The sequence below is a fragment of the Triturus cristatus genome, chromosome 4_2, assembly GCF_964204655.1.
Source record: "Triturus cristatus chromosome 4_2, aTriCri1.1, whole genome shotgun sequence".
In the NCBI taxonomy this organism is placed as follows: Eukaryota; Metazoa; Chordata; class Amphibia; order Caudata; family Salamandridae; genus Triturus; species Triturus cristatus.
This window is the reverse complement of record NC_140586.1, coordinates 40,684,898-40,709,620: the sequence shown is the minus strand read 5'-3', so window position 1 is coordinate 40,709,620 and position 24,723 is coordinate 40,684,898. Positions and strand designations below refer to the sequence as shown.

The following is a 24,723-nucleotide window of genomic DNA, read 5'->3' as shown; positions in this document are numbered from 1 at the left end:
AGGAACAGAACAGAAGACTACCGAACTATCTGTAAGGGACCCGGACCCCTTCCGGTATCGCGGAGAGACCAGCCACACTCCAGGAGGAGTGTGGCTCACTGAGGTACGTGCCCGCATACGTGGATGGTTTGCTAAAGGGGACGCGGTGAACAACAAACCACTTGGTACACGCAGGGAGGAGGGAGGAATGTAAGAGATAACTGAGGAGTTCCAAAGCTCTCGAGTGGGACCAAACTCACATGGTGACGGTCAGGTGTTTTTTCCCCACACTCCTTCCCCTAATCACAGTTGGAAGAACCGGAGTGTGTAATAACACTCTTTTTTTCTTTCTCTTGTTGTTTTTCTTTCTTCTTACTGACCACGGACAACCCTCCACCAACTGGAGCTGAGAACCGGAGGCATAAGGAAATAAGAGGAAGAAAAGGAGGACCTCAAGTTTGGACATTTGCTATTTCTAACGTACTTAAGAGTGGAAGAGACTGCCACTTTTATTCAAAATGTTGTCAAATCATAGAGCACTTATAACTAAAAGCCCTTGTTCTACTACTCTAGAGTACGGATCCCTTTCTAAATATATACACTATGCCCTGGGTACATAGTATACCATATACTAGGGACTTATAAAGGTACCCCATAATCCAATCTGGAGTGTACCTAAAGTACCGGTAATCAATTTAGAGGGGAAGCAGCTAGGCTGGGGTACTGGTTAGCAGGGCCCCAGCCAGACTAAAGTCGAAAAATTGTGAAACATCAGCAAAAAGTGGGGGTAACTGTAAGAAGCAGATCCTACTCTCCTACACAACCCCCCCAAACGTAAGGACATTAAACTAACCTTGACCAGTTGAGTCTTCATGTTCTAAGTGGAAATATATCTGGAGAGTCCATCTGCAATGGCATGGTTACTCCCAGGTCTATGTTCCACTGTATAGTCCATCCCCTGTAGAGAAATGGACCACCTCAAAAGTTTGAGGTTTTCACCCTTCATCTGTTTTAGCCATAGGAGGGATTATGGTCTGTCTGAACAATGAAGTGAGTGCCAAACAAGTATGGCCTCAACTTCTTCAGAGCCCAAACCACTGCAAAGGCCTCCCTCTCAATGGCTGACCAACGTTTTTCTCTGGGGGTCAGCCTTCTGCTAATAAAAGCTACTGGCTGATCCTGACCATCATTCAATTGTGATAACACAGCCCCAACCCCCAACTCAGAGGTATCTGTTTGAACAATGAAGTCTTTTAAGTAGTTAGGACTTTGCAGAATGGGAGCAGTGCACATGGCCTGCTTTAGGTCATCAAATGCCTTTTGACAGCTGACTGTCCACTGAACTTTCTTGGGCATTTTCTTAGAAGTAAGGTCATTTAATGGGGTCACTATGGATCCATAACCTTTTACAAACCTTCTGTAATACCCAGTCAGGCCCAAGAATGCGCTCACCTGAGTCTGGGTGGTTGGAGCAACCCAGTCCATTATGGTCTGGATTTTGCTCTGCAATGGTTGAACCTGGCCTCCACCCACAAGGTAGCCCAGGTACACAACCTGACTCTGCCCTATCTGGCACTTAGTGGCCTTGATAGTTAGGCCTGCTTTTTGCAGGGCCTTCAAAACATTCCACAGGTGGACCAGGTGATCCTCCCAGGTAGAGCTAAACACAGCAATATCATCTAGATATGCTGCACTATAGGCTTCCAGGCCTGTAAGGACTTTATTCACCAACCTTTGGAAAGTGGCAGATGCATTTTTCAAACCAAAGGGCATCACCACAAATTGGTAATGCCCACTAGGGGTAGAAAATTCTGTCTTTGGCTTTGCATCATCAGCTAGTCTGATCTGCCAGTAGCCAGCTGTCAAGTCAAATGTGCTCAAAAACTTGGCAGAGGCCAAAGTATCTAAAAGCTCATCTGCCCTTGGGATTGGATGGGCATCAGACCTAGTGACTGCATTGAGACCCCTGTAGACTACACAAAACCTCATCTCTCTCTTGCCATCTTTGGTGTGAGGTTTGGGCACTAAGACTGCTGGACTAGCCCAAGGGCTATCTGAGGGTTCAATGACTCCCAATTCCAACATTTTCTGGACTTCAGCCCTGATACAGTCCCCGACATGTTCAGGTTGCCTGTAAATCTTATTTTTAACAGGCAGACTCCCCAGTGTCCCCTTCATGAGTGCACCAGGTAGTCTGACTTGGAGTCAGTGAGAACATGTCTCTAAACTGGCTGAGAACTTTTCTGCAGTCAGTTTGTTGCTGGATAGTAAGGCTGCCTGCCAAGGCTACACCGTCTACTGATCCATCATCAGGGTTCTGAGAGAGCAGGTCAGGGAGTGGGTCACTCTCTTCCTCCTGTCCCTCATCAGTTGCCATGAGCAAGCCCATGTCAGCCCTGTTGACATATGGCTCGAGCCTGTTGACATGGAGCACCCTATGGGGGCTCCTGGGAGTTCCTAGGTCCACCAGGTAGGTAACCTCTCCCTTCTGCTCAAGTATTGTATGGGGGCCACTCCACTTGTCTTTGAGGGCTGCTGTGGCCACAGGCTCCAACACCCATAATTTCTGACCTGGCTGCTAAACAGTCAGCACAGCCTTTTGGTCATGCCAGGCCTTTTGTAATTCCTGGCTAGCCTCAAGGGTTTTAGTTGCCTTCTTCATGTATTCAGCCATCCTGGAGCGGAGACTAAATACATAGTCCACAAAATCCTGTTTAGGGGGTTGGAGAGCTAACTCCCATCCCTCCTTCACCAGGCACAATGGACCCCTAACTGGATGTTCAAACAGAAGCTCAAATGGGCTGTAACCAACCCCCTTCTGTGGAACCTCTCTGTAGGCAAATAGAAGGCAGGGTAAAAGTATGTCCCATCTACGCCTAAGCTTTTCTGGGAGACCTTTAATCATGCCCTTTAGGGTTTTGTTGAACCTTTCAACTAACCCATTGCATTGCTGGTGATAAGGGGTGGTAAATTTGTAATTCACTCGACACTCCTTCCACATTGCTGTTAAGTAACTAGACATGAAGTTTGCACCCCTGTCTGATAGTACCTCCTTAAGGAAACCCACTCTGGAAAAGATTCCAAATAGGGCCCTTGCCGCCACAGGAGCTGTAGTGGTCCTAAGGGGAATGGTTTCTGGGTACCTAGTGACATGATCCATCACCACCAGTATAAATCGGTGCCCAGATGCTATCTGAGGATCCATGGGACCAACTATGTCAATCCCAACCCTCTCAAAGGGAACCCCCACCACAGGTAGTGGTGTCAGGGGGGCCTTTGTTGTACCACCTGCCTTCCCACTGGCTTGACAGGTGGCACAGGAGCAACAAAACTCCTTGGTGTCTTCAGACATGTGGGGCCAATGAAAGCGAGGGACAATTCTGTCCTAAGTCTTGTTTTGGCCCAGGTGTCCTGCTAAGGGAATATCATGGGCTAGTGTCAATAGGAAGCCCCTGAACTTCAGAGGTATAACCAACCTCCTGGAGGCACCAGGCTTGGGGTCTCTACTCTCTGAGTACAGGAGTCCATCATCCCAATATATCTTATGGGTTTCACTAGTATTCCCAGCAGCCTCATCAGCAGCTTGCTTTCTGAGTGGTTCAAGAGAAGGGCAGCTCAGCTGCTCCTGGCTCAGATCTGCCCTGGAAGGGCCCCTGTCCCCAAGAACTCAATCTGGTCAGGTTCAAGCTCATCTGGGACAGTTCCTTCTTCAGGCTTGAGATCATCTCCCTCAAGAGATTGATCTGCTTCCTGAGCCAGGGGGAAGACACTTTTACCCCTGCTGTTCCTTTTCTTGGGAGGCGCCTGGTCCATTCTTCCAGGATCTGTTCAGTTTTTGAAATTTTTGACTGAAACCTGGTCACAGCAAACACATGTGCAGGGATTCCCAACATTTCTGCACGAGCCCTGAGCTCCACTTCAGCCCAAGCTGAAGTTTCCAAATAATTGCCAAGCAAGCATTCATCAGGGAGGTCTGCACTTACCACAACTTTCTTAAGGCCAGTTACCCCTCCCCAGGAGAAATAAACAACTGTCAAGGAATGGTCTGTCCTGACATTGCTAGCATTGGTCACTTGGTAGATTTCACCAAGTATGATCTGCTCAGGAGCCACAAGACCTTTTGTCACCATTGTGACACTTGCTCCTGTGTCCCTGAATGCCAAAGCCTCTTTTCCATTGATTAACCCCTTGCATGCCCGCCCCTTTCCCCGCCCAGTGCCGCGCCTTGCATTAGCGGGCGGAGTTCATGACTAGCTGGACTCGTCATGGGCACAGCGCCACCGCAGTCCATGACGAGTCCAGCTCGTCATGGGCACTGAAGGGGTTAAAGGCTGCTGTCTGTATTTGCCCAGATTACTGGGATTCACAAAAGAGGACATATCCATGCCTTCATCACAGATAAGCACAGCCTGAGTTGGAACTCTGACTAGGCCAGAGTCCACCTCAGGACCCAGGGTTAACCCTACAACACCCTTATTTGTAGTACCACCACTTGGAGCTGGACTAGGGGGAACAGTTGCCTTAGGGGCAATGGTGGCTGGAGTGGAGTCTTTAGACTTGGTACAATCACTTGTTCAATGGGTTTTCTGTTTACATATTTTACACCATGGTTTCTTTTGGACTTTTCCTTTATTAGATTGGGACTCCCCACCAGATGCAGATTTTTGGGGCCCTTGAGAAGACTTCTGGTATTTACCCTTGTCCTCTCCCTTATCAGAGTTTTGGGAATTCTGCTTCTTGGAGTCACCACCTTGGTTCTGAACCTTCTACCTCGCCCTGGTTCTGACCCATTTGTCTGCCTTCTGACCCAATTCTTGGGGAGAGGTCAGATCAGAGTCCACCAGGTACTGATACGACAGCTGATTTTGACAATTATTAAGGATCTGCTCCCCCATAATCAAATTGTATAATCCTTTAAAATCACACACTTTACTGCCAAGTAACCAGCCCTCCAGAGCCTAAGTAGGACAATCTACAAAGTCAACCCAGTCTTGAGTCTGAGCCTTTTGGGTATCTCTGAACTTCAACCTGTACTGTTCAAACCCCATCTATCAGTGCACTCTTCAAGACTGTGTAATTGTCAGCATACTCTTCTCTAACAGTTAGGAGCTTCTTTCTACCTCTGTCTGCAAAGGAGAGCCACAAGATTGCTGCCCACTGCTCCTGAGGGACCCTCTGCACTTTACAGGCTCTTTCCAGTGCAGTTGTCATCCCCACTCTGGTAGGGAGGGTCAATCTTATTCAGGTTCCTATGGTCATGAGTATGCTCCCTACCTCTAGGGACACTGTTGCTGCCACCATTGGGCTCTAGCCCCCATCTATGTGAAGCAGCTCTCTGGAACTCCAGGGATTCCCTGTCCAATACTAACTGTTCCCTCTTGATCCTAAGCTTAGCTTCTTCAAACTGGATCAGTCTGCATTTTCTCTCATAAGAGGACTCCCTCTTCTGGGGGAAAATGGTCCTATGAGAGACAGAGGTCCCTCCAGATGCACCAGAATGATTAGACTCCAGTGAAGGTGATCTTGATCTTCTTGGCACACCACCAACCCTTCCAGGTGGGGTATAGAGAGGGCCACGGAGGCCTTCTTCCTCACCTTCAGGATGGATTGGATTTTCCAGGTTAGAATCATCTTGATCCTCCTGGTCAGCATCAGAGTCCTGGTCATAGGTGTGGTCACCTCTTGGCCTTTCCTCTTCGGCTGCCCCACCCATTCTGCCTACCGCATCAGACCCTTGTGTCTTTCTGAGGTCATCTGCAAGTAACATTTTTATGAGATGTTGTGTGGTTGGGCTTTTCCCCGTCTTCAATTTCCTTGAGGCACACATAGTCCTCAATTCTTGATATGTTGCATTGTCATATTTAGTTGGGAGAGGCCCACTGGCTTCTGCCCTTGAAGACATGACTAGTGTGGTGTGGTGTATGCACCTACCAACTCTAGTGGGGCCTACTAAATTCTCTTGAGTTGTAGAACGGGTGTGCTAAGCCCTTGACACACAACTCTAAGTTCAGGAGAAGTTACTGTATTCTAAACTTGATTTATATGTTCCTATGTACCTATAGTGGTTTTCAGTTAGTCACTCAAAGAGATTATCTGGTAAAGCAATAGCAAGCTTGAATCCAACTGCTGCACAATAATGTGAGAAGTTGGCCTGGCATATGCTGTCTACTAGTTATAGTAGGCACCTTGCACCAGTCCAAACAACCCTTATTGATGATAGGTTTAAAGACAACCTTTATTGAAAGTTATCCTAGTGGTAGCTATGGAGAGTAGCCTTCAGGCTAAGTCTTGAAGGAGTGTAAAGCAGCTTGGTTTACCAGATTATAACCTCTTGAATTACTAAATGAAAGGAGAACCACACAAGGTATATATATATAAAATATATGTATTTATTTCTAAACACTCTCTACTAACCTCTTTATGAAATTAGAGAGCAAGGCACACAATAATACAGTTCTAAAATGACAGTAAATAGCACAATATACAATGGACCCTGGGGCGGACCAAACCATATATTAAGAAAGTGGTATAAGAACCACGACTTGACTAGACACAGTGCCTAGAGCACATAGAATCGCTGGGACCCCCGAGGAACCACCTAAGGTATGGACACAAGAGACCCACAGGGGACGTGCGCAGTGTGAGAACACAGCCGTGAGCCCCGTACTATTCTATGGGAAAGTCGCGGTAGGAATTTTAGAAGTTAAGGACACTTAGGAGAGGACTTTGAGCAAACCCCTTTAGACTTAGGGGGTTCCAGGGCCAGCACCCACGGGAGCACCATAGTACTCGAGTTACCTCACCCAGGTAAGCCGGGTGCATAGATGTCAAATGGTGTCGGGAATCGTCGTTGATTTCAATGGCGATCTGCTGCAAAGTGCTGCTGCCGGGAAGGAGAAGAGTGTCCGGTGTGATCCAAGCCTGGATCGAAGATCAGAAGAACCTGAAAGCAGAGGGGAGAGAGTCTGGGTCACTTGCCAGTGACCAGGGGCACGATAGACGAAAGCCCACCGAAGTCGGGTGTTTCAGGTGCGAAGAGGTGAAGCTTGACTCTGCAGCCAAGAGGACCAGGAGGCGTCGAGGACGACCAGGAGCTGGATTCGAGCTGTCCCACGAAGGATTTTGAGTGCTGTGGTGTTGGTGCCCCGATTGGACCCAACGAGCCTTGGCAACAGCAACCCACGCAGGAAGAGAGAAGATGCTTCAGTGCAGACCGGCAAGGTCCTGGGTACTCCCCAAGCCATGGAGTCAGGGCACGACTGGAGCAACCAGGTAAGACCAATTGAAGTTAAAGTTGCCTTCGCAGGGACCCATCAGTCGACGGACCAGGGATCGCGAAGGGGCCTCGAGAGAAAACACAAAGGGCCAGCTCACGGAACACTCGTGGAGTGTAAGCGGGCAATCTTCGGTGCAAATGCTGCTCGGGGTCAGGGCTACAAGTAACCCAAAGCTCAGCTGCAGGAGTCGCTGGATAGCCGATGCTTCTGCAAATGGTCGCAGTGTCCGGGGGTTCGGGTTGCATGGTCTTCCACAAGGGATACAGGCCTCAGAATTGCTGAGTGCACAGATCAACCTCAGAAACCCACCTCCTGTGTTGCAAAATTCTTCGGAGTCCGGCGGGAGCTTCGGAGATGCAAACCGGACAGATGGGTCTTTGGTGCCTGCCTTGCAGGGGAGTAACTCCTTTACTCCCAGGGAGATTCTTCAGTCATCTAGTTCAACGTAGATAGTTGAAGCTCCAGGATTCAGTATCAGAGTTTCGTTCAGGTGTAATCTAAAGTCCTGTAGCCAGGGGTTCCTTTCTTATACCCAAGGAAGGAGTTAGACAAACTCAGGGGACCCACCTATGGGAGGGTCAGGAAAGAGGGGTGGCTACACCCATTTCCTTTGTCCAGTGCTGTGCCAGAGCAGGGGCTGGTAGCCCCTGCAACTGGTTTGCACTCGACTATGCACAGGGACACCAAATGTGCCCCCAGTGCTGAACTTCAAAGCACTCTTGGAGTGCACCCACCCAGCCCTAATAAACTAAAGGAGGTGGGGACACCTCCCTGTGACAGGAAACTTATTGTCCAGGCCTCCCCTACCGGAGTTTCGTCCAGCAGCAGGAGGGCAGACTCGTGTCTGTGGCTGGCAGCATCCATTTTGTGATGCCAGGGCTCTGTAAGCTGGTACCGGGTATACCGGTGCTGTCATGTCTCTCCCTCTAGAAGGGTGGGATCATACTCCCACATCACTTACTGGTGTGGGGGTATGATTCCAAGGCGTTTGACACCAAACACGACATGTTTCCGTGCAGCCACCCCAAAGTTAGCATTTACCGTTTGGTTATAATGCACTTAAGAGTCAGTGGTTTGGCTGCATCACAAACAACCCCGCAATAAAGGTTTTGAAGGCTGCAGAGGGGCTTTGCTCATGCATGGGCACCCTCTCACATAAAACCCAGCACCCTGCCTTCAGGATTAGTAAGGCCTGCCATAGGGGTGACTGATAGGTTTATGTGTGCAGTGATATGGAGAGATATAGTGAACCTATATCTCAGTAAGGGGTGTATGCACCACCTTACCCAGGCTGCAGTAGCAGTCATGTGGTGTCATTTTAGAAGGCTTACCAGGGGTGGCATAATACATGCTGCAGCCCCTGGTAGGCCTCTGGGGTACCTATGCCCTGGGTACATAGTATACCATATACTAGGGACTTATAAGGGTACCCCAGAATCCAATCTGGAGTGTACCTAAACAACCGGTAATCAATTTAGAGAGGAAGCAGCTAGGCTGGGGACCTGGTTAGCAGGTCCCTAGCCAGCCTAAAGTAAAAAAACAGTGAAACATCAGCAAAAATTGGGGGTAACTATAAGAAGCGGATCCTACTCTCCTACAGCGGGTGTAATATATCCGATGGAGGTACTTAAACTGAATGAAGCGGTAGCGTGAGGAGACCACTGCATACCGAGGACTGGCTAAGGCCTCAGTCTAGTCATCATCTGTCAGGGTTAGTAATTCTGCCTCCCATGCCGCCCTAGTTTTATGTATCGTGTTATGCGTGTGAGTATTTAGCGTCTGATAAATTTGTCAAATCTTGTGTGACCCAATATCTCCCATTAGTAACCGACCTTCTAGTGGGTGAAACTCAGGAAGTGCCTCCAAATGACGGATGTGGGGGTCTAGAGCATGTCGCAGTTGCAAATAGCGGTGGAACTGGGATTTATGTAAGTGAAACTCAGTTTTCATCTGTTGGAAGTATCCAAAGTGAAGGTTACTAGATTATTAACGGCTCCCCTGCACAGAAGAGGTGGAGATATGTAAATTAAACAGACAACTAAAAATATTACAGATCCACAAATTGAGAGCTGTGGAAAAAGGTTTAAATAGGGATGAGAAGATGCAGGTGTATATCTATGAATAACTGAACTGGTACTTTAAATGTGAGATTTTAGCTGAATACAGGCTGTGAGAAAGCCATGCTTCTTGGATGTATGATGAATTTTGTGGACATGTAGGTTTTAAAGGTGAATCTGAAAGGGGGCAATCAATGTAAAAAGCTGTATTTGAAATGCATATTCTGTGGATGAAGAGTGCCTAGATTCCAGGTGTTATTGTGGTATACTTTTTCAGGATGGATATCTACTGTAGGAAAACTACATAAAAATATGATGTGATGAATGTATGAGATTGAATATATGCGATTGAATATATGCTGATGAATATAGAGAAATTTTATAAGAAATAAGGGATAAGTCAAAGAAGGTATTTTGGAGATTTTTACTCCTAGTGGAAATGCTTCACTTGGTAATGCATGATTACTAGGGGTGGGCGGAATTTGCGGAATTAACCTTCGCAAATTATCGCGAGAATGTTTAAAATTATCGCAAACAAGCAGAAATATCGCGAAGATGCGGAAGTTTTTTTCCGGCATGTTCGCGCGATTTTCTGCATGGTTGCGGGTCGCCAACTTACCCATGTGGCTGCTTGCGGGCGCGGCCATCTTGTTTTGAGTTGTTCTCGCGGTGCATGATCGCGAGAAGAAAGACGTGATCGCGCGACGCATGACGTCACTGCGGGCGCGAACTGTCGCGAGACAGCGCAAATGGCTAAAAACAATACAACATCTCATGGAGAACGCGACCGGATCAAGAAAACTTGTCGGCGAACGCAGGGATTCAGGTAAGGCGATCGCGCGCGCGCGAGAATGTATCATTTTACAGCGCGAGCAAGAAACAAATTATCGCCAAGCTGCGGAAACCGGAATTTTTGACATTTTCGCGCTCTCCGCGGAACGCAAAAATGTCAAATTATCGCAATTTCCGCGAACGGAACGAAATTTTTGCCCAGGCCTAATGATTACAGGGGCAGAAATGAAAATAAACTAAGTATGATCCTTCGGTCTTAAAATGATAGGGGGTGTATTGAGTGTAACCACCTGATATGAATTGTATAGCACTTATGGTTTAATAAATTGTAGAATACCATTACAAATGATTTGTTATGGTCAAACTTGATTTTCAATCAAATGTGTAAAATCATAGTTCAAGTAATTTAAGTACACACATTGACTCACGCTATAGAAGCTTTTAGGAAACACATTTGCAAATGTAGGCATATGAAATTAGGTTACTAGCATATCAAGACTGCTTAAAAAGCACCTACATGATTTTTTTTTTTTAAGTACTGATTGTTTGTTTACATTCCTGTGTTTAGTGACGGAACCACAGCAATTTGAGGTCCTGAAAAAGTGAATTGTTATCATGAAACACATGTTGGCCAGAGTTTACATGCAAGGAAAGTAAATTAAAGAACATTGGATCAAACTGAAAATGCTGCCCCTTCCCTTTCTTTTGAATGAATAGTGTGAACTGAGAGTGCATTCTAGTGACCTAGAAATTGAAATCTATGGATCCCCGTTTCTATATGCAATATGCCTTCCAGTGGCCCCAACTCTTCCATGAAACTAGAATGCCCTTACTTCCTCCAGCGAATCTGCTGTGACTTGTCCTATATTATTCCTCGTTCAACATCTCTAATTCCAGATGCAAATGCACTGCTACTGCCATTGTTAAAATTACTAATCAGGAAGAAGTAATGTTTCTTCCTGATTTGCTTGGTGTTGGCAGGTGTGTTTTTATAGCCAAACGTAACAAAGCCACTTCAACTTGTACATTAAAGTTTATGTGGGTTTCGGATAACAACACGCTTTGGAATAAATTGCTCACATTTAAGAAAATTGTTTCTTGCATTTTCAGGAGACGAATGGCCATCTTCTCCGTATGTTTCAAAGATTGCTAAATGAAGATTTTTTTGTTTTTAAAAACCCTCCATCTTCTCTGCAGTGACTATTTAACTTGTTTTTAAACTTTGCAGGATACAGTTGGTACATTTACAGTTATATAATAATAAGGGACTGGAATCCACAACCACATTGCCATGTGAGAGACGTAGTCAAAGTTGGAACTTATGAAGTGGATTTTATTTTATGCAACGCTTTGCAAAGTTCCAAAGGTTCACCCTTAGCAACGAATACAAAGTTTCACGATTTTCCTTTGCCTTCCGCCATGCAAAATGTTTTTTTTACATAGCAAAATAATTTTGTTACTAACAAACCCTAGCCAAGCCAAACATGACCTGTGAGCTACGATACAAAGTAATTGCATACTTATGACATGTCTATACTGGAAAATGTATGGAGAATATTTTTTCTGTAATTTTGCAATCTGATGAAGTTTTTTGCACATTTGCAGATTTGCAAAGTCAAAAAAGTCAGTTTCTTCCGAGCGCAGTGGGCAATCTGAAATCCTATTCAGTTTCTGAGTTGGCCACAAACTGTGCACTGACCCATGGTAAAACCTTGCTCAAATCCCTCTATGAATAACTTGGAGAAAGGAGGGTGGAAATGGGGGAATAGTGTGGTTCTGAGGTAGAGCAAAAACACAACTCCATATTGTTCCTCAGTCTAACCTTCAAAACTCTCATAAGAACCTAAACCTGCAAAGTGTGGTAACATTAAATGCCAAAAACTGTTTTACTTCCTGATATTACCAGCACAGTTGGAATAAGGGGTAAACTCTTTTCTTCAAATCAAATTTTCTGCAGGAGCATTTTATTAGTACTAAACAAAGCTAAGTGCAACATAAATTGTTGCCTCCTTCCTTAACTTCGACAATACCTCCTATCGCCACCACACTACAGTACTACCATTCAACTGCTTTTTCATCAAAAACTATGGAGGTCTTTCACACTTCCTTCCATAATTTAACAGGACTGCCCACCACCCTTCCCACTGTGGGTCCTCAACGTCTCCTTGGCATGGATCCTTTCTCTGCTGCAGTAGAACAAACAACCTCCTTTCTACATATTTAGCTATTCTCCTCCTTTCAAATAATTAGTTACCTTCTTATTGTCTTTTTCTCCAGCAGAATCGTCCCGTATTTGGAAACTGGGCAGATTAATGAAATCCTTCATCTCAAATGTCTCTCCTTTCCTCTTGCAGAGAAGCAAGGCCTTGTCCAGCAGAAAGGCATACCTGAAGACACAGAGACCACATCTCAGAGGGGAGAGGCTATAAGAGAGGACATATTTTACAGGGGAAAGTCTGTGAGTGGGGCCGTATCTCCAAGCGGTGAGCCTAGGTGAAAGGCCCCGTTTCAGAGGTGGAAAGGTGAGACAGGGGCTATATTTTAGAGGGTTGTTGCTAGGAGGGAGGTCACACCTTTTAGGGGAGAGAGGCCATATCTCAGTAGGGAAAGGCTAGAACAGAGGCTGTATCTCAGAGGACCAGTTAGGAGAATGTCACTTTCTTAGAGGGGAGAGTAAAGGTGAGAGGTCAAATACCAGAAGGTAGAGGCTAAATGAGATTTCAAACTCCCTAGGGTAAAGGCAAAAAGAGAGCCACGTGTCAAAGTAGAATGGCTAGGAGAGAGACCACGTCTTAGATTGACAGCACTGAAGAGTGGCTATACTTATCAGACATGGAACTGAGAGAGTAGGTGTCAAGGTACATTTCAGAGGAGTGAAGTTAAAAAGGTAGGCACATCACAGAGGCCTGAGAAAAATGGTCTGGGAGAGGAGACATGGAACGACAGGCTAGGGGAAAAGACAGCAAACATCAACAGAAATTTTTTATAGAGAGAACAGTCACATTTAAAAGGTACAGTCAGGGCACAGGAACGGGGATAAGCCTCTCAGATGGCTGAGATGATAGGTCGACATTTTAGAAAAGTGAGAAGATATGAGCAAAGGCACTTGTTAGAGGTTTGAAGATGAAATGATGTGAAAGAGGCAACATGTCAGAGGAGTGGAATAAGAGGGTATGACTGAGGCCACCTCTCAAAGGGGTGAGAGTGTAGGAGAGATGTTTTTCCCTGGCCCCTCAAGTGATGTTTCACCCACACTGGCCCTCTGCAGCCATTAACACCCCAATTAAGACCCTGTGGTGACTAGGTACTGATTCCTAGTGTTATACACTCTGAAGAATCTGTGCCCCCCCTCTATGGCCCCGAGCAGCCTATATTCTATCCTAAATTCTAGCCTGGGCCCGTTTCCTTCACAGTGCCTCACCGGTCCATTTTTGATCGCTTCTCCACACTGGTGATCTTTAGTTCCCCATCTGTTTTCGGTCTACCGTAGTGCGCCAACGATTCATTCTACAAGAAAAGGAACCAGATTACAATTTGTCTCTGAGAGCAAGGCAGAGCTTGGATGAGACTTGCGACCCGAGGGATAGAGGCGATTGGCCAAGGTCATCAGAGTCTCCAGAAGACCTGGCTGACAACGGTTAGGTACTTGAGGTGCAGGAATGTATCGAAGATCACACATTAAATCAGCAGCTGAGCTGTGCCAAACTGGGGGATACATACTCACTCAAGCTCCGAAAAGGTCCCCCATTAAACTTCAAAACAAACACCTATCACTACTGCAAACATTACCAAATCAGACTGTGGCCCAGCCCTGCACCTACCAGGTTCTCTATGGAGAGCTGGAAGTTGGTGATCTGCCGCAGTGTTTCGTTATCTCGCTTCACTTCGTTCACACATTGTGCTAAATCCTAGGAGGGAAAAACATTTTTAAATGGTTCCTTCCAACTGACCAATGCACAAGAGCAAGGGTAGCTCAAGCAACCTTCAATGAGCTCAGAGCAAAGCCACCAGCATTCCATAGCAACTACCTTCAGAATTGAGCCTATACATTCTAAATGACATGTTGGCATTCTGTTGACAATGACACTCAAAAACAATAAAAAGGATTAAAGAAAGACCCACAAAAAATGTGTAGAAAGGTCAAGAGAGTATCAGAATAGGATGAGGAACTCAAACACAGAAATATATTTTGTCCATGTCAAATTTTGAAAACTAAAAGTTTTATATATTCCTTTGATATGACTGAATGAGTATGTTCCTTTTTCACGCTTCAGAAGACTGGCAAGAAGAAAGGAGCAGTTCTTTATTCCTATCATAAGGCGTGAAAATGGCATTTCCATGTTGCTTTGTACTATTTGTTACCATTGGGGCCTTAAAACCTGCCACATTCACACAGTTGCCAGGAGTGGCAGTGCATAAAGGCCCACATAATCTTTTCAGCCAGGTCAATTATTAAATACTATACTGACTGCTTTAGTGACATGTTAAAATGACATGTAAGGTGACATGTTATAGTGATCAAAACAATGAAAGCAGCTTTTGAGGCACAGACCTGTGTCTTGATAACAGCTTTCAGAATGTGTTGCTTGTATGTAAAAAAAATGATTTTGTGTTCTCCCTCACTTCTAACACCTCAAACCATTATCGTTTTTAAAACATGTGTATTTTATGTACTCGACGACAGTGAAAAGTGTACGTTTTCATGATTTAACAAAGGCAAATTGAGATTTCTTTTAACAATATTTTGACTCTTAGTGAGTTCTAAACGTATTCAGGACCTCATGTACAAAGCCCTTTTGCAAGTGCAGACCCTGAGATTTGAAAAAACGTTGGGTTGGCATAAATTCCAGGGTCCATATTTCTTTGAGGGATAGGTATAACCTCTTTGCTCCCTCGTATGTTCCCACCGTACATCACTTAACAAGTAAATTCTGTATCATTTTAAGAACACACCTAATTTGGGGGTATTTATTATAGAGCGAGTTGTAGACCTGTCCAGTCTATTGTTAAGCAAAGCGCTGAAGTTAGCAGATCTTGCCATTCTAACAAGTGCTTTACTGGGCAGTCCAGATAATGACAGTCATCTATATTGTGCCTGTAATAACCCTCACACATACCTGACTATTAATTGTAATGCTAGCTAGAGCCCATCGACCAAAGCTATTGATTTTATATGTCCTCCTCCTTTCACGGGGAACCTTCCCTACTGAAGGCACAAACTCAGCGCCAGTTTAGTTGCTGCTGGCCCTTCACACAAAATAACAAAAAGAGGAAACCATACACAGCTAAAGTAGGTGAAAAAAGTAAGTCATACATATGAGGATACATGGCTGCTAATTCTACCCTTCCCTCAGCCCTTCCTGCTTAACTTTTTATTTCACGTTTTAGAAGTTCTGCATTTCGAAAATTGTGCATTTTTTTGCCACATTACTCTTAAGATTGCAAGAAACGTTACCTGTATCTTTGCCCTAAGTTGCTGATGGGCTTACATTCTCTTATCCAGTTTCCGCTGCCTCTCTTTCAGTGGCCCGGCAAGTATCTGAACGCATCAGAAGCACACAGGCTCTCACCCCTAAAGATGTCGCCTTCAATGTTATTCCCAATCTTTGCTCGTTAACTGAGTAGGTCTGCGACTTTACCAAAATGTTCTTAGGGCTTTGCCTGTAAGACTTTCTTTTGAAGGGGTGTCTGTTTACTCTCTGAATTCCTTTATCAAGGTTTACTTTTGAATAGCTGTTAAAAATGACTCCATTGACGAAGGCTTTTACAAAATGTTTTAAGCAATTACCTTCTAGACTTTCCGGTATTTTTAATAACATGAGGTTATTTCTCTTATAGCGATTTTCAATCCTCTCTTGGTTTCCAAAATTGACTCTTCTTGTGTCCTAAGTCTAGATATATCCCCAAGTCTAAATATATCCTGGGTATTTTTTTCAAAATATAATTTAGTTTCCGGCATAGCTTTTCCAAGTAAAGAAGCTCTGTTTCCTAACTCGTCTGCTTTCCTCTCTAAAGGTGAACAGGCTTTCTGTATCCCCCTCTGATATTCTTCAGCTGTTTTACAATTGACTTTGGCTACAATGGTTAAAACATGCTCTACAAAGCATCATTAGTGTGTTTAGGTGACGATTTTGTTCTTTCTACACGTCCTCTTTCTGTTAAAATAGTGTTTCCAGGTTTCGGTCCAGGAACACACCCCTTTGTTTTTGTCGTTACATCTCTTAAATGTGCCTAGACAAAATCTTGTATTTATTCATTAAGCAGCTCTCTGGAGCTACCAGGTAGTCAGACCCACTTCCCGCTGTATGCACCAGAGTATAACTCGAAATGTTATCTATCTGCCCCATACCAATGTCCACTGATGCCTTAATGCTTATCCTGAGGCTGCGTAAAACACTGGAAGGCCGTTTCCATACCTTTTACCCATTGATGTGGTCTCCCCCACTTGCTCCGTTGTTTCCTTTTCAACAACCCAGGGAGATGATCTAAGTGATGGGGTAGGTCTCCAACCTTTTACAGGCTTCCAATCTCCCCAGACTCTTATGCAGTACTTTACAAATGTTGTTGCCAGTGCTTGTCCCAGTAGCTTGGAACAGTGGGTTGGATATTGCTTTAGGTTTCATTACAGATTAAGCTTTGCTGCATTTAAGCCGAACCTCATTGCCCTATGATGACCTCTTGCCCCAATTGCTGGGTGACCATCAATATACCATGCCACCCTCACGTTCTATTGTTTTAGCCTTATTCAATATTTGTGGTTATTTACCATTTTTAGAGGAGGTTTGGGACCAATGCTATGATTCAGCCACCTTGTTTAGACTTTGCGTTCCTTACCCTTCTTTTTTCTCTGCACTGATAATTGACCATCGGTTTACCAGCTCCACTTTCTTTTGCTTCAGGGGGCTCATTTATTTCCTTTTATGCTATTCCACTACTCTGAGTCCCCGCCTTCGTTCAGACATAAAGGTGGGAGGCAGGAGATCCTCAATGAACGCAGCAAAGCCAGCTACAGGTACACAGCCCTGTGCTGCTGGTGGCACTGACTGCCAACTACACCCTGCACATGCCCTCTCAGGCAGAGCCACTGACTAGCCTCACAGATGCCCTGCCTCCCAATCCCGTCCAGTTGAGGCGCTTGTCTTTCCAGCCTCTACTTCCGTGATCCACCCCTTTCTGAGGCAACTTCAGGGTATTCGCTAGATGTTGTATCCAGGTAAGTACCTCTACATACTACTACAGTGAGTATCTAAGAGTTCTAGCAGAGCTCCCGTCCTGCTTGATAGCAGGCCGGCATGTTCCCCTCTACCTTCCACAGAACTGTGACTTGTGGGATATGAAGGCAATGTTTCACACTCACCAATTAGCATCTCCGATCGTGCAGCATTGAATTTAAAATTAAAAACACTTAACCTCCAGTCGTACCACAGATGGACCATGGATTGTAAACTGTTATTAGATCAGGCCATATTTGGGGAGATAAAAGATATATCGAGAGAATTACTTAGATTTAATCTTGGTACCTCCTGTATAGAGATAATTTGGGATACATATAAGGAGGATAGGTACAAAAATATCCAGAGAGTAGGCCAGAACACAAAGGACTGAGTTTCAATATTTAGAAAGCTTAATCAAAGACATGGAACAATTGCAACTCCACAGCCATCCTCACAGTCAAGCAAAACCTAAAGAAGGACAGGAGTAAAACGCAGTTAGAATATAGAGTAAAAACAGAAATTGGCAGTGCCAAAATTCTGGGAAAGCATTTAAGTGCAGTTGTTAACGAGACAGATAAGACCATTAAGTTGTGGGAAAATAATCAATTGACTATATATGGGACAATGAATCTTGTCAAAATGTCCATCCTCTCAAAAGTTAAACGCTTGTTTATTTGCATTCCATTAAAGTCTAATACAAAGGACTTAGTGAAATTGCAATAGAAGATTAATTATTTTATTTGGAACTCCAAAAGCCATATGATTTCCTGGAACCAATTAAGGATAAGGCCAGTTAAAGGGGGGCCCAGACTACCATATTTACAACTATACTGTTGGGCTTTCCAATAAAAAATGTTCTAATTAGTTTCCTATCCAAATAATTCTAAGCTGGGGCCCAATGCTTCAAGAAATGCTGGACGGCATTTGCAGGATTCATTTCATATAAAAATGTGCTGACCCACAATACTTTGAAAAAGTCTGGCTAAAAATACTAAAGTCTGTGGTAAGGTTGTACTATGAAATTAAGAGCCTTCTGAAAGTGCCATATTATTACAACTTGGCATGGATTTGGGACTTGATATCTACAATTGCCATCATGGATCTCAAGAATAAAATAAAGAACTGCAACTCCATCAAAGATGGAGGTTGAATTACAAAATGTGAGCATGAGGAGGAAAAAAATTATGATGTGGTACTCCATGCTACGGTAAGCAGCAGACACATTCTTAAGTGTATCTTGCTAGATCTGGGAAAAGTGCTTTTCAGACGCTGGAGCGTGACAATTTATGGCAAGTATCTTACGCCCTTTATATATTACAGTAAATACTGCACCGCTTAGAAAGAATCTTTTCTTTTCACAGAATATATTGGTTTCCTAAGAAGATAACCAAGTTAGCATAAACAAAACGTTGCAATCAGAGGGAAAGATGTAAAAAATGTGGTAAACGACAAACAGATGACATAAATGTTTGTCAGCTGCCCAATGATGAATAATTATTAGAATAGTATAGGTAAGAGCATCTCTGAAATCTTTCGGCAAGACTTCAATGTAAGCTCATTTCAATTGCTACCAGCCCAGGGTGGTTTGATAGAGAGTGTAGGGTTGCGAACCAAAATCTGAGGGCTGCCCTGAACTCCAAACCAAGACCCCACATTCTTAAAGCCAGACAGCCTCATAACTCTACAATCAAAAAGCGTAAGATAGTTATCAAGGAGGAAGCTTGGAACGGCCTGGCCATCGCGTGTAAGGAAAAGTACTCCAAAAATATTTTGGGCAATTGTTAATGAAAAACAGCACCATACATTGAAGAGTGAGGGCCTGGGCTCAAATATCAGTCCTCAGAGTTGGGTTGACCATTTTAAGCATATCTACTCCTTTGAGGATCAAACGCCTGAGGAGCTTGAGGACATTGGTCCTTTTTTCCCCTTATTAATTAGGCTTAAATACGAGGCGGTAATAAAGCCCATTAATTGCAGCCCCTCAAATAAAGCACCAGGACCAGACGGGGACCCCATGGATAGACTACACTGATCTGTGGGCCCCCATTACTACTATTGCCCTGAATGCTGCAGCTTCCTGTAAGATCCGCGTCTCAGGGCAGCAAGCCATTATTGTCTCAATATTTAGGAAGGGCCTCAGGCAGGATACCCACTGTTACAGGCCAATATCACTTCTCGACTCTGTAGTTAAGGTAGCGAGACGAGTGATTTTACACATGATAGAGGACTTGGTAAAGCAAAATTGAGTCTTGAGAAGAGTATAGAGGGGAAATATACAATTGCGAATAAATGCTCATTATACCTGGCTTTCATGGACCTGAGCAGTGCATTTGAGAGGGTAAACTGATCCAAGTTGTGGTCCACTCTTCAGCAAATAGGCATGCCGCAGGATTTGGTTGACTTTTTGCATGCTCTGTACTTCCAGGTCTTGGCCAGAATGAGGTTTGGCACAGATGGCAAATGTACCCCTTTGTTGTCCTTGGTGCAAGGTGCCTGCCAAATGTGTGTTTTGGCGCCAATTCCTTTTCTCTTATATATTAACGATTCAGTTTCCTTCCTCATTAGTAACTGCCATGATTTAGTCAGGATCAAGTCCAACCCAGTATCAAAATTGATATATGCTGATGTTGCGGCTCTGCTTTCCCCGCACATCCAACGAGCTTCAGACCCTAGTTGACAAATTTATATCCTTTATGGATGAATTGGACTTGGATACAAACGTCACCAAGTCACACAATATGGTGTGCAGCCAGCAGCGCTCCAAGGTAAGACCAATATCCTGAAGGGAACTAACATCACCAAGGTCATTGAAATTCCCTAGTTTTGTGCCCTGTCTCTCTAATCGATGCTTATGATTTAACAGTGAGGTGGGGTCCCTTTTCAATGTATCCACCAGAGTAGGCAGTACACCTATTGCACCATAGCTGGAAATCTGCAAATTGAAATGTCTACCTGTTCTCACTTACGGGGCAGGAACATGGGGGTATAGAAATTGTAGCAGTGTTCAGAGGGAGAACAATAGTTTATGTAGGCAGCTTCTTGGTCTTCGACCAGGCACACCACTGCATTTTATACACGAAGAGCTGGGACTGGGTTATGTCACAGACTCGTGGGGCTTGCCCCCTTCTTCTCTGGATCTCCATCTGGAGCAACCCAGAGGCCTCTTTTAACCATGAAATTATAAATGACACTGTCTGTCCTGTGATTATGACCTGAGAATCCCTAGGCTAAAATATATACAAAACTCATTAAAAGCTTTGGGTAGAGTTAGTTTCTAACTTATGCACCATCTTAAAGGGAGAGTGCTCCAAAATTAAAAACCTGTTCTTAAAAAAACGCAGCGATCAACAGGGAAGAAAGAGAGGTGATGAGGCCTACCATGAGAGAACTGATGAGTTTATAAATGACCAATGGGATTGAGCCATATCTATTGTATGTTAATAATATAAGGGAAAGGATGTTACTGATGAAGTTCCATTGCAGTACAATCAGATGTTATCAGACTTTCCCTCTTGGCCAATTTGACCCAAATTCCATCCTGCGGCGTCCTAGCAAAAGAGTCATTCCCACAAACCCTAGCACATTTTATATTCTTTTGTAAGTTTTACTACGTTTTTAGGTAACTTTTTACATTGCCGATACTTAAAAGCCAGGGCTTTAATCAATATAGTCCTGTTGATTACTACTTGCGGATGCTCCCAAATTATCATGTGTCCCATTCTGTGGAAGCGTGTCTAAAAAATGCACTTTACTGGTGCAACTCAATTACGCTTTAGATATCACAAATTGATAAGAGGCTAACCAACTTGTTTATGGCAATTTGAAACATATTTGATTCGGTTCTTATCTATATTTATGTTATTTTATATCAAATATTTTATGAGAATATGATTAACAGTGTACGTTAAAGTATTTGTATGAACTTTTATGATTATATCTTTTAATCAAATAAAGTACTTTGATGATGATGATCAAGTCTGCGTCACTTGGAAAGAATCTTTTCTTCACACTTCATATAATATATTGGTATCCTAAGAAGATAACCAGGTTATCAGAAACTGTTGCAATCAGAGAGATGTAAAAAATGTGATCGGCAACAAACAGATGACATGCATATGTTTGGCAGCTGCCCAATGATGAAATCTTTCGGCAAGACTTTAAGGTAAGCTCATCTCTCGTAACATTTGGAATAAAGAATTAAAGTGAACATGGAACTTAAAGTAAACATGCAAAAAGAACAATAGATGGATGGAATTCTGAAATAATGTCAAACACTCGCCCCCAGTACAGAGATCTGGGCCTAAATCCATGGTTTTTTTTAGGTCTCGCCTAGCGACGCAGCGCATGTGCTGCCACCTTGGCGAGATCTATTGTTGTCGGTTTCTTCTTTTTTTTTTTGTGCATATTTATATAGCGCGAATTCAACCCGAAGGTATTTGAGCGCTTTACATGAGCACCATATTTACATTACACATTTAGGCACAGGAGATTACATGATTAGCCCAGAATCACAGGATGTGGACGCGACCTTGAGGCTCGAACCCAAGTTTCCTGCACCAAAGTCGGCAGTTTAGCCGACAGACCACATCCTCTCCCCCTACTTGGCCAAACGGGGACGGGAGATGTGCATGCGTACGGACAGGAGATGTGAACGCGTGCACATCGCCAGTCCCTCCTAGTCTCCTGCTCACTGTGCCAGAGCGGAATGCTCTGGGACTGGAAGTTTCTCCCCGCCACGCTTGCGTGTTTGTGGGTGTTATCGCAATATTGTCCAGGCAGGAGTAGTCTTTAAGGAGGGTGGAAACGGAGAACAGACTCACCCAAAATTGTTTGCGATGCAGGGGAATGGGTTTCTGTAATTGAGAGGCATCTGCGCATGCGTAAATGTACATTACCTATATTTGTTTCCAAAACTACCCATATACGCATGTGAAAACGTTGATATTTACAAAGAATTCCACAACTGGCCTCACGAAAGTCTGATTGTCATCATGGTTTCCCGGGAGTACTCCTACAATCCTCTGCCAATTCCAAAATGTCAGAAATTTACTGCTGGATAACTTTTCTTCAGAATCGACCCAATATCTGTCGCAACCAGATCAGCAGAGCCGTTGTAGAGCGAGAGAACCAGGTCACCAGAGCTGCTCTTACAGCCAGAGAATCAGGTCTGCAGAGCTGCTTCAAAGCCAGAGAACCAGGTCAGCAGAGCTGCTCTAGAACCTAAGAACCAGGCCAGCAGAGCTGCTCTAGAGCCAGAGAACCAAGTCAGCAGAGCCGCTGTAGAGCCAGAGAACCAGGTCAGCAGAGCCGCTGTAGAGCCAGAGAACCAGGTCAGCAGAGCCGCTGTAGAGCCAGAGAACCAGGTCAACAGAGCCGCTGTAGAGCCAGAGAACCAGGTCAGCAGAGCTGCTTTCGAGCCAGAGAACCAGGTCAGCAGAGCCGTGGTAGAGCCAGAGAACCAGGTCAGCAAAGCTGCTTTAGAGCCAGAGAAACAGGTCAGCAGAGCCGTTGTAGAGCCAGGTCAGCAGAGCTGCTGTTGAGCCAGAGAACCAGGTCAGCAAAGGCGTTGTAGAGCCAGAGAACCAGGTCAGCAGAGCTGCTCCAGAGCCAAAGAACTAGGTCAGCAGAGCTGCTGTAGAGCCAGAGAACCAGGTCAGCAGAGCCGCTCTAGAGCAAGAGAACCAGGGCAGCAGAGCTGCTTTAGAGCCAGAGAACCAGGTCAGCAGAGCTGCTCTAGAGACTGAGAGGCAGATCAGGAGAGCCGTTGTAGAGCCAGAGAACCAGGTCAGCAGAGCTGCTTTCCAGCCAAAGAACCAGGTCAGCAGAGCTGCTTTAGAGCCACAGAACCAGGTCAGCAAAGCTGCTGTAGAGTCAGACAACCAGGTCAGCAGAGCTGCTGTACAGCCAGGGAACAAGGTCAGCAAAGCTGCTGTAGAGCCAGAGAACCAGGTCAGCAGAGCTGCTGTACAGCCAGAGAACCAGGTCAGCAGAGCCGTTGTAGAGCCAGAGAACCAGTCAGCAGAGCCGCTGTAGAGCCAGAGAACTCGGTCAGCAGAGCTGCTGTAGAGTTTGAGAACCAGGTCAGCAGAGCTGCTTTAGAGCCAGAGAACCAGGTCAGCAGAGTCGCTGTAGAGCCAGAGAACCAGGTCAGCAGAGCCGCTGTAGAGACAGAGAACCAGGTCAGTAGGGCTGCTCTAGAGCCAGAGAACTCGGTCAGCAGAGCTGCTGTAGAGTTTGAGAACCAGGTCAGCAGAGCTGCTTTAGACCCAGAGAACCAGGTCAGCAGAGTCGCTGTAGAGCCAGAGAACCAGGTCAGCAGAGCCGCTGTAGACCCAGAGAACCAGGTCAGCAGAGCCTCTGTAGAGCCAGAGACCCAGGTCAGCAGAGTCGCTGTAGAGCCAGAGAACCAGGTCAGCAGAGCTGCTCTAGAGCCAGAGAACCAGGTCAGCAGAGCTGCTTTAGAGCCAGAGAACCAGGTCAGCAGAGCTGCTTTAGAGCCAGAGAACCAGGTCAGCAGAGCTACTTTAGAGCCAGAGAACCAGGTCAACAAAGCCGCTGCAGAGCCAGAGAACCAGGTCAACAGAGCCGTTGTAGAGCCAGAGAAGCAGGTCAGCAGAGTTGCTAAAGAGCCAGAGAACCAGGTCAGCAGAGCTACTTTAGAGCCAGAGAACCAGGTCAACAGAGCCGTTGTAGAGCCAGAGAAGCAGGTCAGCAGAGCTGCTGTAGAGCCAGATAACCAGGTCAGCAAAGCCGTTGTAGAGCCAGAGAACCAGGTCAGCAGAGCTGCTCCACAGCCAGAGAACTAGGTCAGCAGAGCTGCTGTAGAGCCATAGAACCAGGTCACCAGAGGTGCTTTAGAGCCAGAGAATCAGGTCAGCAGAGCTGCTCTAGAGCCTGAGAACCAGGTCAGCAAAGCTGCTTTAGAGCCAGAGAAACAGGTCAGCAGAGCCGTTGTAGAGCCAGGTCAGCAGAGCTGCTGTTGAGCCAGAGAACCAGGTCAGAAAAGGCGTTGTAGAGCCAGAGAACCAGGTCAGCAGAGCTGCTCCAGAGCCAAAGAACTAGGTCAGCAGAGCTGCTGTAGAGCCAGAGAACCAGGTCAGCAGAGCCGCTCTAGAGCAAGAGAACCAGGGCAGCAGAGCTGCTTTAGAGCCAGAGAACCAGGTCAGCAGAGCTGCTCTAGAGACTGAGAGGCAGATCAGGAGAGCCGTTGTAGAGCCAGAGAACCAGGTCAGCAGAGCTGCTTTCCAGCCAAAGAACCGGGTCAGCAGAGCTGCTTTAGAGCCACAGAACCAGGTCAGCAAAGCTGCTGTAGAGTCAGACAACCAGGTCAGCAGAGCTGCTGTACAGCCAGAGAACCAGGTCAGCAGAGCTGCTCTAGAGCCAGAGAACTCGGTCAGCAGAGCT

At 45.3% G+C, this 24,723-nt stretch overlaps 1 protein-coding gene across 1 annotated transcript in view; it reads right to left on the bottom strand.

Annotated features, from left to right (window-relative positions):
• Positions 1 to 24,723, bottom strand: part of VAV1 (vav guanine nucleotide exchange factor 1) — a 415,631-nt gene that overhangs the window by 136,671 nt on the left and 254,237 nt on the right. The window contains exons 12-14 of the mRNA XM_085600348.1: positions 13,927 to 14,013; positions 13,527 to 13,612; positions 12,360 to 12,492 (exon numbers count right to left, since the gene is read on the bottom strand). Of these exons, the coding sequence (XP_085456474.1) occupies positions 12,360 to 12,492; positions 13,527 to 13,612; positions 13,927 to 14,013 (306 nt within the window). The remainder of the gene's footprint in view (positions 1 to 12,359; positions 12,493 to 13,526; positions 13,613 to 13,926; positions 14,014 to 24,723) is intronic.